This window comes from Cetorhinus maximus, chromosome 13, assembly GCF_964194155.1.
Source record: "Cetorhinus maximus chromosome 13, sCetMax3.hap1.1, whole genome shotgun sequence".
Taxonomy (NCBI): domain Eukaryota; kingdom Metazoa; phylum Chordata; class Chondrichthyes; order Lamniformes; family Cetorhinidae; genus Cetorhinus; species Cetorhinus maximus.
In genome coordinates, this window is record NC_135891.1 from 39,653,648 (window position 1) to 39,666,078 (window position 12,431).

The following is a 12,431-nucleotide window of genomic DNA, read 5'->3' on the forward strand; positions in this document are numbered from 1 at the left end:
TTTTTAAACCACAGAATCCTTTTGGTGATTCCATCAGAAGTTGACATCTGCTTTTGTCAGCACAGACCTTGCAAAAATTCTGCAATCATTCAAGTGTCTTTAATGTGGATAAAAGGTTTCTGTTTAATAAGAACTCTTTGAAAAGAGCTTATACTCCTCCTTGAATAGGTTTCATTTAATTTCTGGTCAACTATTGTACACTTTAACTAGAACAATACTTTTACAACACAAAACTCACTTCAAATGGAGGAATACTACAAAATGGTAGTTAACTTTTATACCTAAAAGGTCTGCACAGTTGCCAATTCTTTCAGGTTTTATAACAATGGGCTCATCCTGTCTCAATGAGACCTGCTGCTAAATTCCAGATTCCATGGGCAATGTGTGAACTATCCAGCTGTGCTGGATGTTCACAGTGTGGAAGCTCCAAGGTATTCTATTTGTCCTACATGTAAATCTGTTTGATTTTAAGAGCACATTTCAGAGATTGGTTGACTGCAGTGGATAGGACCAGGAGATTCAGCATGAAAACAAGATTGCTTTAAAACCAAGCTGTGGGAGCCTCTTGTACACTGGTACCTATAACTTGATTAATTTATATGGGCACTGGAGGTAAGGCTGCAGATGATTTTCATGATGATCAGATAGCCATTGCCCATGTCACAAAGGCAAATATGGCACGGTCCTTCTGTAGGCCCTTTGTCAGATAAGATAAACTCAGTGTGCATACAATACTTAGAATATTTTAATTCAAAGGACTTTACCAACAAAACAGAAGTCAACCAGGAAAGACAAATGTGAAACAAAAACAAAAATACCTGGAAAAACTCAGCAAGTCTGACAGCATCTGCAGAGAGGAATACAGTTAACGTTTCGAGTCCGTATGACAAATGTGAAGTGAGAGTTAAAATCTCAAAATTTACTTTTGCTTAGCATTGTTTTCCAGCATTTAAAGTACAAATAAAAATTACATATCACAATTTTAAATTCATGGGCTAGTGACTTTTTCAGTCAGTTATAAAACTAGGAAACCAGTATACATGAAATATCACCACCTTCCAGTACTCTCAGCAGAAACCCAGCTCTGTCAGCTGGTATAGATCTCCCAATAACAAACCCGCTTTTACTATTAGTCACCTTCTGGCCGAATAGACATCTGGAAGGTATTATTCAACAGACCATATCAGAAGTCATTTACATAAAATAATATTCAAAATTTTATCAGCTTTTTAAGAAATGTCTTCAGAACAGATGATGTTAATACCTTTTGTACATTGTGCATTGAGTTTCCCTGTGTTTTTACAAGCAGCTTGACCACTGTTTCCCATTTCTCCTGGGTCCCGACATCCTTTGCAGTCACTGCGAACTTTACTTGCTTTGAGGGGATCTGCATTGAGCGGGCTGCATACAAGGTGCCATCTGTCCCAACCTTGAAGCCAGGGTCACTGCTTCCATACTGAATTCCCTGATTCCCAGCACAGTCATCAAATTTCACTAGAAAAGGTGAACAAAAAGACAGATAAAGCTGATGTGATGTGATTAGCACCCAACAAGAAAGACAATCAAACAGAAGTTGGAGACATTTAATTTCAAGCAGTACATTTTCGATCTCAAACTGCCAGTCAAGGAAATGATCTACCAGCCCTTACTGAAACATATTCGACCTTTCAGGAAGACTGTATTTTATCTCTGTCCCATGAGAACTTGGACTAGATGCTTCTCTTCGTTAAAAAATAATTCACTACAGTATCATCAATTCACGGAAATAGCCATTCCTCATGTTCCACTGCAAAGGATGCTGAATACTCAGTCCCCATTCCACTTTATCTTCACATTCTTACTTAAGTGTGTGAGGTGCACAAAAGAAATCTGCCAGCTAGTTAAGGGAAGTTGCTTCCATTCACTGTTTAAACAGTTCCATTACCAAAAATGATTGAACTAGGCAAGGGATGCATCACTATCCCAAAATTAATTAAACCTGACTTGTTAAATATACTTAGGAAGGGATGTAACAAATGCACATTAATCAGGTACATAGTTAAAGACACCACACATCTGCACTTTCAGTATAATATAACAACTGATTTACAAAGGCTTTCATCTTTAATCGGCCCTTTTTGGATTAACATGACAATAACTTTAATTATTGCATCATTGGACGAGGATCTCAAATGGAGTCTCATCTCTTAAGAAGTTAGGTTTTAACCATTTCCTGCTGATTTGACACAAAAAGCTATAGGAAGCAAATGAATGTGAAAGATAAGACACAGCCCTTTGAATGATGCAATAAAGTGACCTACAGTCACTGTTGTTACAGTGAAGGACTATTGCTTTCTGAAGCACTGACTGAATTGATGAAACAGTCATTGATATACTGAGATTAGTCAGTACAAGTGCTGACATGGATTAAAGATGTGAGCTGAAGTTTAACATTATACATTCAGTTTGCCAATTCTGGCATTTTAAGGTTTCACTTTGATCACTTTTGTAAGCCTCCAGGCAACATTTTAGCAATATTGCCCACATAATATTGAAGTGTTGCATATCCAGCTAAAGAAGATCACTCTGTTTGGGCTCATGACCAATGTCAAGTTTTCTCCCTGCCAGATCTGTTCAGTCTTTTGCTCTCTGGATGCCATGGTATCCGTTCCTTACCCTTTTCCTATGTTATTTTTCCAGCCTATGTTAGTCCCAAATCACTTTCCTTTAATACAAAAATTTGCTCTGACTCATCATTATGAAAAGGTGAACTCTCTTACACTTCTAACAAACACTTCAATGTCTTTATATCAGTACTTTTCTAAGGTTATAAAAGCTGGTGTTAGTTCTCAAATATTCCATGCAATGTAAGTTCTAGCCGAAACCATGAACACCAGTACAATTCTGCATGACAGTCTCCCTATAATGTTACTGTACATATGCTATGTACACAAGGATTATCTCCATTGCTTTAATGAATCACCTCCCTTGACCTTGGGCATCTTGAAAACCTTGGACAAGATCTGGCACCATTCATTTCTAAAGAAGCTATCATCATACATGTTACATTCACAACAGTCTGGTTTCTTTCCAAAACACCATCTGCGCTGAGTTGATAGCTCATCTTTTTTTCCTGTTGATTTGGGAGCTCCTGTGCTTTGTCACTCTCTGTTATGACAGAGCACTTGGTAAAGGCTGAGTTGCTTAAATCCCAGAGGGAAACTTGAACAACTGTCATAACCTATATTTTCAATTGGCATGTTTGAGATGCAGCTCTGAATTCAGGAATAAAACCAGCAAGCCTCAAGAGGTTTTTTAATATAAAACAAAATTAAATATTTATTAATTTAACAACAAATTAAACACATATACATGTCTACAAATAACTACCATGATAACTTTTAAACAAATCCCCAAATTAATCACTCCCAGGTAAATCTTCATCAAGGCAACAATAACCCATAGACTTTAAACAGACACCAGGCAAAGCACATTTGACCTTACAAATTCAAAATGAGGTTCCTTTCAATTTATTTCCTTTGCAGATAGTTGTAGGCTGACAGGCTGGTTAGATCTTAAATGCCTCTAACCTACACACACAAACTCCCTTCTGTTTATACCTAGCTTCCCCTTTGAATGTAAATTTACCATTGCATCCTAGGCTTTAATTTGACCTCTCCTAACAATAATATTTTCATTCCACCAATTTTATTAGTAACATAAACATATTTTGCTTGGCATCTCCTAGCTAGGTGCAAGATTTTACCCATTCTTTTGAATGGTTTAATCAACAAATGCAAATTTACACTTTACCTTCTACTCCTTACGTTTATCTAATTAACATCTCAACTACTATACATCAAAGCACCCAGACTAGCTGGCTTTAATCCAATTATGACACACACAGACATACACATAAACACAGACCCTGCTACAATTGTAATTAAAAATAATTTCCAATAATATTATAGGCATTAATATCTCTTCATGACACTCTCCTATTCTATTTCATCTTCAAGTCAATGATCTCCTTCATTCATTAACCATTCCTAGCAACTCTTTACTGCTGAATCCGTTCACCTATTTCCTCAAAAATACACATCCTCAAGAATTAATAATTTCCAATTCCTCATTGGTTGAATCAGGTGCAATGTCAGAGATGCTTCAATGACCTTATTAGTCTGGCAGGGCAAGTGACGAGAGAGACAAAGAGGGTATGCCTCCCAGTCAGCAATCACCAGGATGCCAATAGGCATCCTGAGGGCACATAGAGGGCAAGTCACCATGGGAGAAGGGTGTGTTGTGTCTCCATGTGGCGCCTCCATCGGCATTGGTCAGAACTCAAGTGATGCTGCACAGGAGGCTGGAATGCAGACTGTAATGCTGTCAGTGAGTGAAAGGCTACAAGCAGAGAGGGAGGCCTTGTGCTAAAAGAATTGTTCTTCACCTTGCAGGCAAAATGGGAGAGGAACACTATGAAGCAGAGGACATGCCTGGGAGGAAGGCAGGCACAGCTTGTGGTCCTCACATGCTTCAAGGAGCAGGCACTTCAAATGGCAAGAGTGTCCATACACAGGAGATGTAGAAATGGGAGTTCATTGCAGACAGGGTGAAAATATCTCAAACATTTCAAAGTTCAGGTTCAGGGGATGAATGCCGATGCTCCCCGTGCAAACAGCTGTCATTGCAGAGGCTGTCATCTCATTATTCTAAATAGCAGACACATCAGTTGAGTGCACTGATCTCTCTTCACTATCTTCCCTTATGTCTCCCACAGGGTCATCTTCAAGGGCTAGCAGGTGCTGGAGTAGGCAACAAGTACCTGAGGAATCTGAGGATGAAAGCACCTCGGAGGCTGTGCTGTCACATATATTATCAGTGCACCCTCCACCAGGGCAGACTGGCACCTCAATGGATCTGAGTATGTCAGTGGAGACAGTGGCTTCCACTTCCATGCTAAACATTTCTCTGCACCTCAATATTCTCTTGTAAAGCCCAAATCTCCTACAAGATGAATATTGCTTTGATATCTGGACAGGCTGCTCTAGATACTTCTGACAGGATACAGGGAAAAGTTTGTCATTTGATGGGCAGCCTCTCTGTCTCATCTTCAGCCTGCAAGCTTCCTGTATCTGTCACAACCTTTCTTCCCTGGGCTTCTACTGATTGATACTACTGTGGCCATTGCGCCTCTAAACAATCCTCTAGTGTTTCATCTAAACTCCAAATGTGTCATCCTGTACAGACTCTCTCATCCTTACACTTGCACTGTGTTGAAATCAAAAATAATTCTACTCATATCTCAGCCTTCCCTAGGACCTCAAAACCTGAGAATTATTTATTGTCTCCAGCCTTCCCTTATTCCTACAAACTTCAAGCTTTTAAAATCGAAAGCTTGCTATCACATAAACACTGCTTCTTGAAACACTGTTCCATCTTGAATACCCCTAATCTAGTAACTCTAGCCATCACCTCTAGGGGTTACCCAGGCTGGCCATTTGTACTTGGCATAGTGTTCCAACCTTAAATATATAGTTCTACAACAATAAAGTCTTGGAGTTAAAATACTAACATAATTGCATCAATTAAATTCACCCATTTAATGCTTCCAATTATCTTTCCTTTAATAAGTTCATAAAACATTGCAGGACTTCATTGTATCTTGTCAAATTTCATTTTGTATGCAAAACATCTGAAAAAGGACAGGAAAAGACCAGGTCCAGAGATGGGCCCATCCAGAGATGCTGCAGTCTTGTATCATTCTACCTCTCAGTCAGCTAATCACAAGGTCAGTGGCGCTACTGGCAAATCCAGAAATTAATTAAAAATAAAGTTATTCACTTCAGCACACTATAATTGCACTACAAATTCTTGGCCAAAAGTCTCAAATTAAACAAGATTTTACAGCTTGACAAAGTTATTTAGTGCATGCTAGGCTTAGTGTATGTTGTAGAGTGTTGGATACCATTCAGTTGGCCTTAATGAAGTCTTCATAGTCTAAAGTAGGTTAACTGCATGTATTTATTAACTACAAGACCTATGTACATATATACAGTGAAGGTTTCAAGCTAGGAGCTGTCTCCATGCTTGCTTGTGCACATGGCTCTCACCAATATTAGACTGACCCCTCGTTGCGGGTCATGTGTTCTCTTACATCATTGTGTATGTGATATTGTACTAAGTCCCACGTTTACTCTATATTTGTCAGACCCTTATGCTAAAATTCCCCCAAAGACTTTATCCAATGTATTTCAAGTTATTCTAGTTTACCCTTTTATTTACATGGTTACTACTACCCCATCTCCCCCTTCAAGTCTCTGAGTTCAAACGTTCAGGCGGTCTGGAGGCCTTATAACCCTTCCATATCTTGTTTGCATTACTGTCGGAGGAGTGGCAGGCTCTGTGGTTGCAGGTAAACTCTATTGATTTGGAAATTGTTCTGGCATCTGGGTACCTTTTTAATCCTCTTTTTCCACTCCTTTGTACTGAACTTTCTGTTGATTCAGCAGTTGTGACGAAGGGTGGTTGCTGTTCAATCCCGTTGCTTGACAGCGTGGACGAACGTTGTGCTCATCTCCATGTCGTTTTTCCCTCTTCTTCCTTCAGCGTGTGGGTTGTTGTGATGTCCTCTGTGACAGATTTTTTAAAAAATTGATTCAGGGGATGTGGATTTCGCTGGCTAGGCCAGCATTTATTGCCCATTCCTAGTTGCCTTTGAGCTGCTTTCTTGAACCAATGCAGTCCATATGGAGTAGGTATCCCCACAGTCCTGTTAGGGAGGGAGTTCCAGGATTTTGGCCCAGCAACAGCGACAGTGATATATTTCCAAGCCAGAATGGTGGGTGACTTGGAAGGGAACTTCCAGGTGGTGGTGTTCCCATCTATCTGTTGCCCTTGTCCTTCTAGACGGTAGTGGTCGTGGGTTTGGAAGGTGCTGTCGAAGGGGTCTTGGTGAATTCCTGCAGTGCATCTTGTAGATGGTACACACTGCTGCTACTGTGCGTTGGTGGTGGAGGGAGTGAATGTTTGTGGATGTGATTCCAATCAAGCAGGCTGCTTTGTCCTGGATTGTGTCAAGTTTCTTCAGTGTTGTGGGAACTGAACTCACCCAGGCAAGTGGGGAGTATTCCATCACATTCCTGACTTGTGCCTTGTAGATGGTGGACAGGCTTTGGGGAGTCAGGAGGATTCCTAGCCTCTGACCTGCTCTTGTAGCCACAGTATTTATATGGCTAGTCCAGTTCAGTTTCTGGTCAATGGTAACCCCCAGAGTGTTGATAGTGGGGGATTCAGTGATGGTAATGCCATTGAATGCCAAGGGCCATTGATAGCCATTCCTGTTATGAGGATGTGGTTTTTTTAATAAGCTTATCTTTGCGTCTGGCTGTGTGGTGTGCTGTTGGCAATGGTTGGCTGTTACTTAGTTCCAGCATGGTCTGTGGCCCTGTCATGCTGGCTGGGAGTTGCAGCATTTGCTTTGTGATTGCAGTGTGGGCCTCATCCACAGTCGTTGCAGCTGGAGGTTGAGGCTCTTCTGGTTGTTGGTTGCCCTCTTGTCCATCCTCCACTGGAGGCATCATGGTAACCATCTGAGTGGTTGGCTGGACTGGCCAATGAGGGCTTTCCAGCACCCGTAACAAAAATGGACAAACCTGTTCTGCAAAGAAGGAAGATAGTTCAGAGCTCAAGTCCCAGTCAGGATACTCTTCCTTATTTGGGCTCTCTGGAACTTGCAGTTCTGTATAATTTACGACACTGGTTGCCTTGACATCGACCATTTTGAGGAGATTCAAGGCTATACAGACATATCTGCTCAAGAGAGAAAAAGACTGGTTATGGATGATGTATCAGTTTGAAGATTTGTTTTCTGCCATACCTTAGTGGTTCCAGAGTCATGCCTATGACCAGAAGTGGGACTCCTCCAGGCCTAAAGAGTGGTGTGTCTGTTGTTCAAAGCCAGAGGTCTCTCAGCCACAGTTCTTCATCTGATAGGACCACAACACTGGCTCCCGTATCCAATTTAAAGTTTGTGAGATGGCTGTTAACCAAGATGACCGCATTGCAGAACAAAAATTCAGGATCTTTGACCTCACCCAAGAATCAAGGCTGTGTATTTCCTTGGTGTGCAGCCTTGACCTCATAAATCATCTTTGGGTTGTCTGTGTGTTTAGGTGTGTGCACAATTTGCCAAAGTGTCCAATTCCGTTACATTGCAAGCACTAAGCTGATATTGCAGGACATTGGTCTCACCTGTGGGGGCGCTTTGTTCCATTGCGCTGGCATGGTCGCTCTACTGGTTGGTTATGATATTGCTTTCCTTAACCTGGCCAGAATTTTACCTTCCCCACCCTGGCAGATTCTGAGGTGCGCAGGGTGCGGGGGGCGGGGTGGAGGAGCATGAAATTGCATGGATGGGATTCCCTCCAGGTTCCCACCCGCCCCAACCTGGTCACGGTTCTTCATTGGGGTGGGCAAGGCCTGAGACAGGAACCCTGACCTTTCCTCAATTAAGGCCCTTAAGTGGGCACTTAATGCCCTTATCTCACCCAGCCTCAATTTTTAAGCTGGTGGATGGATGAAAGGTCAGAGGAGGAAACCCAAAATTGGACAAAGTTTGATCTCAGGCAGGAAGGGAATGGGGCGGAGGGGATGTTGGTGAGAGGGGTGCGCCTCCATCAGAAGCTCCCTTCTGACTGGGGGCACCCTCCCCTTAGGGCCCGGTGACCTTTGGACTTCCCTTCCCCCCTACCAATCCCCCAAAACCCTGATCGCTCCTGCTGACCACCCCCAGGCCTTCCCTACCACCCATTTCCACCTTGGCCCCTGCCACTTACCTCTCCTCTGGTTCCAGGCACTTAGTTCCAGGCAGCTAGCTGCAGTGCCTCTTCCAGCCACTGCAGTGCTGATGCTGGAATGACTGGAGAGCTGCTGGATTGGCTGGCAGCTCTCCAAGGTGAGACTTCCTCCCGGTGATGGGCAGAAGTCCCGCCTGGTGCTAATCAATGCTCGTTAGAGTGTGAAATGGCATCAGGGCTGCTGGAGTCGATGGGGATGGCCGAGCCCCCGTCATCCTGAAAATTCGGGCCCATGTTTCTGTACTGTTAAACTAACTGTACCATTAGGTTTCATTTGTACTACAGTTCACTTTCTCCTCTTAAAGTGGACCTGTGCTGCACACAGAGTTCAGACTGCCTAACAATCTAGATAGCTTTCTCAAGGGTTAGATCTTCCTTTGCCTGCATTATGTCTGAGAGTGCATCATCCACTAATCCTACAAATACTCTATCCTAATAAATTCAGATTCTAGGCCTCTGTATTCTCAGCCTTCAGCCGTCCTGTACAGATCATGAATGAAGGAGTCAACTGGCTCTCCTGGCTGCTGGACACGTTTATTAAACTTATCCCATTTGAAGATTTTGTTACTTCTTAGGTTAAAATAAACATTGAATGATTTTAGTAGTTCTTCAAATTTAACAAATGATTCATTGATTCCTTGTCTAGCAATAATGTCGTCCGCTATCGGGCCTACCAAATAAAACAGTGTGTTAACTTGTTGAGCTTCTTTCTTTTTATCCAGACCTGAAGCAATCATGTATCTAAGGAATCTTTTTCTCCAAAATATCCAATTGGGCCTTGGATAGGTTCAAATTGATCTGGAAGAGTCGATTTCTGATTCATGGTTAAAAAAAAATTAAAGTGTAGGTTCAGCCTTAAGAAGTTCAAGATGGTGCCGCCATTCATTTGACGACAAAGAGTTTACCCCTGCTTGTTGGTTTGGTTTGTCTTCTGCTGCAATGGTGTTCCCACTCAGCGTGGATCGACTGGCTGCAGGCTTCTCTGTTTCAGCCCTAAGCTTTAGGTTAGATAAAGCAGCAAATCCAGGCCTTTGCTTCTCTATAAAGCTGATTCTTTAATCACGATTCTTCAGAATTAAATAATTAATTGTTTCCTTCTCGGAGCGAGCTCAGGTGTGTTCAGGCACTGACTCAGCAATGTGGTTTCTTCAATGAAGTTTTTAAATGGCAATTTCTGACTACTGAATTATTTTGAAGTTTCTCAGGACTTACTTTATCCTGGAATTTAAAAGTTTTGGCTTACCAGAGTGCTGTCTCTGCACTCTGGGAATTGAAGCTGGACGTACAATAGATCCAGTGAAGTCTTCTGCTCAGTGAGGAATTTTAAATTTCCACCTTCAGTTTCCAAGCCTTTCTTTGAAGCTTTTCCCTGGTGTTTTTTCTCTACGCATCTGCTTCTCAAGCCTTTCCTTCAGGTCAGAGTACTTCTTTGAATTTTTGTTTAGTCTTGCAGGTTTTTAGTTTCTCCCTGCACTTTGTGTGAAGTTTTGGGTTTTGCATTCACTGCCACCATGTTGTAGGATGTTGGAGACCATTCAGTAAACCTTAATGAAATCTTCATAGTCTTAGGTAGGTTAACTGTATGTATTTATTAACTACAAGAACCATGCACATATATGCAGTAAAGGGTTCAAGCTAGGAGCTATCACTATCCTTGCTTTTGCACATGGTTCTGTCCAGTACTACACTGACCCCACAAGTGTGGATGATCTGTTTTCTTACAACCCTGTGTGGATGGTAATGTACACAATCCCACATTAACCCTACATGTGCCAGACCATTATACTACTACTGTAAAAACTGTAGATGTGACATGTACAACTCTTTTACACGCTAATGGATCTCCCAGTGCCAGTCCAATTTGTTCCCCTGAGCTTTGCATTTTTTTCTCTTTCGCTGTCCCCTCTTGTTTTTCTTTACTTCTAACCTTATGTTTTTCTCTCTGCTGGATCTTCCTCTTCCTCTCTCTTCCCCGAATTCCAGTGAACTCTTTGCAGGTTTGACATCATTTGTGACTCTATCTCTGATTTTTTAGTTTCCCCCTCCCCACCCCCACATCTGTCTCCAACATCTCTATGATCTTGTCTGATCATTTGACTATCCTTTGATCTCTCAACCTTTCTCTAACCTCTCTCACCATAGCCAGTATCTCCAACAATTCCCAGAGCTATTAAACACTGGTCGTTTCAAGTCAGATGTAGTAATCGCACAGATCCAGAGCTATTGTCACCAACAGTTCTAAAAATCCCTTGCAATAGTTCTGCTCTCAACAAACTGGTTTCTGTTCATCATCTTTTTCCTCAGAAAACAAACTGAATGTAGAGTGGAAATTATTCCACTTCTGCATCAGACTACACATGTAGTCATGCATCACAGTGGGGCATGATCAGCATTTTCCACCCGTCTCCAAATTGAAGTTACGTTCGAATTAACAGTGGAAACATTAGTCAGGATGAAATGAACCCTTGAGCTGAAGCAGAGAGGGCCAGTGGCCTCCTTTTCAAACCACAACCTTGTCTGTTCTTCCTGCAAGCCATCCCACAATGTTAAAGGCAAAGGGTTACACAAAAAACGGGAGGATACTGACAGGAGTAAAGGAAGTAAGAGTGGAATGTCTATAGATCCCTGAAGGTAGCAGGACAAGTTGATAAGGTGGTTAAGAAAGCAAACAGAATCCTTTCATATTTAGCAGGGAGTTTATGCTGGAACTATATAAAACATTGGTTAGACCACAACTTGAGTACTGTGTGCATTTCTGGTCACCTCATTACAGAAAGGATGTAATTGCATTGCAGAGGATACAGAGGTGATTTACAAGGATGTTGCCCGGACTTGAAAATTGTAGCTATGAGGAATTATTGGATAGGCTGGGGTTGTTCTCCTTGAAACAGAGGAGGCTGAAGGGGGATTGTATTGAGATGTACAAAATTGTAAGGGGCCTGGATAGAGGGGATGGGAAGGCCTATTTACTTCAGCAGAGAGGTCAGCGTCTAGGGGGCATAGGTTTAAAGTGATTAGTAGAAAGATTAGAGGGGGGACAAGGAAAATCTTTTTCACCCAGAGGGTTGCGGGCATCTGGAACTCACTGCCTAAAAGGGCACATCAAGTGCTGTCACCTACGGACCAAATACTAGAAAGTGGGATTAGGCTGGGTGGCTTGTTTTTTGACCGGCACAGACACGATGGGCCGAGGGGCCTCTTTCTGTGCCATAATCTTTCGATGATTCTATGGTTAATTAGGTGTTTTAGCACTTTACCTATGCAGCAAAAGTCAATGCACTTCAAAGTAAGTTGATGGATATGAAGTACACTGAGATATTTTTGAGTGATGTGATAAATACACTATACCAGTCTTTGCTTTCTCACTGGCAGCTGGTGCAGATATTCCAGTATCAGGGGTACAAGCAGGCTAGAATTCCTATTATGGCCAGATATCTTTGACTAACAGTGGTTGAGTACAGATTGTATTTTGCCAAAGCTTCATTGAAAGTCTTTTCTTCACTTGCAGCACAGAACACACTCAAAAATAATTCTAATATACATATTCATTAGTGGGTTCTGAATATTTAAATTTAAATAAGCTTGACTCCTCTTTTC

The 12,431-nt window shown here is 41.9% G+C and overlaps 1 protein-coding gene across 1 annotated transcript in view; it reads right to left on the bottom strand.

Moving 5' to 3' along the window:
- LOC144688569 (cadherin-4-like) overlaps nt 1-12,431 on the bottom strand; it is a 732,621-nt gene that overhangs the window by 264,485 nt on the left and 455,705 nt on the right. Inside the window, exon 3 of the mRNA XM_078555304.1 lies at nt 1,265-1,494. Within this exon, the coding sequence (XP_078411430.1) occupies nt 1,265-1,494 (230 nt within the window). The remainder of the gene's footprint in view (nt 1-1,264; nt 1,495-12,431) is intronic.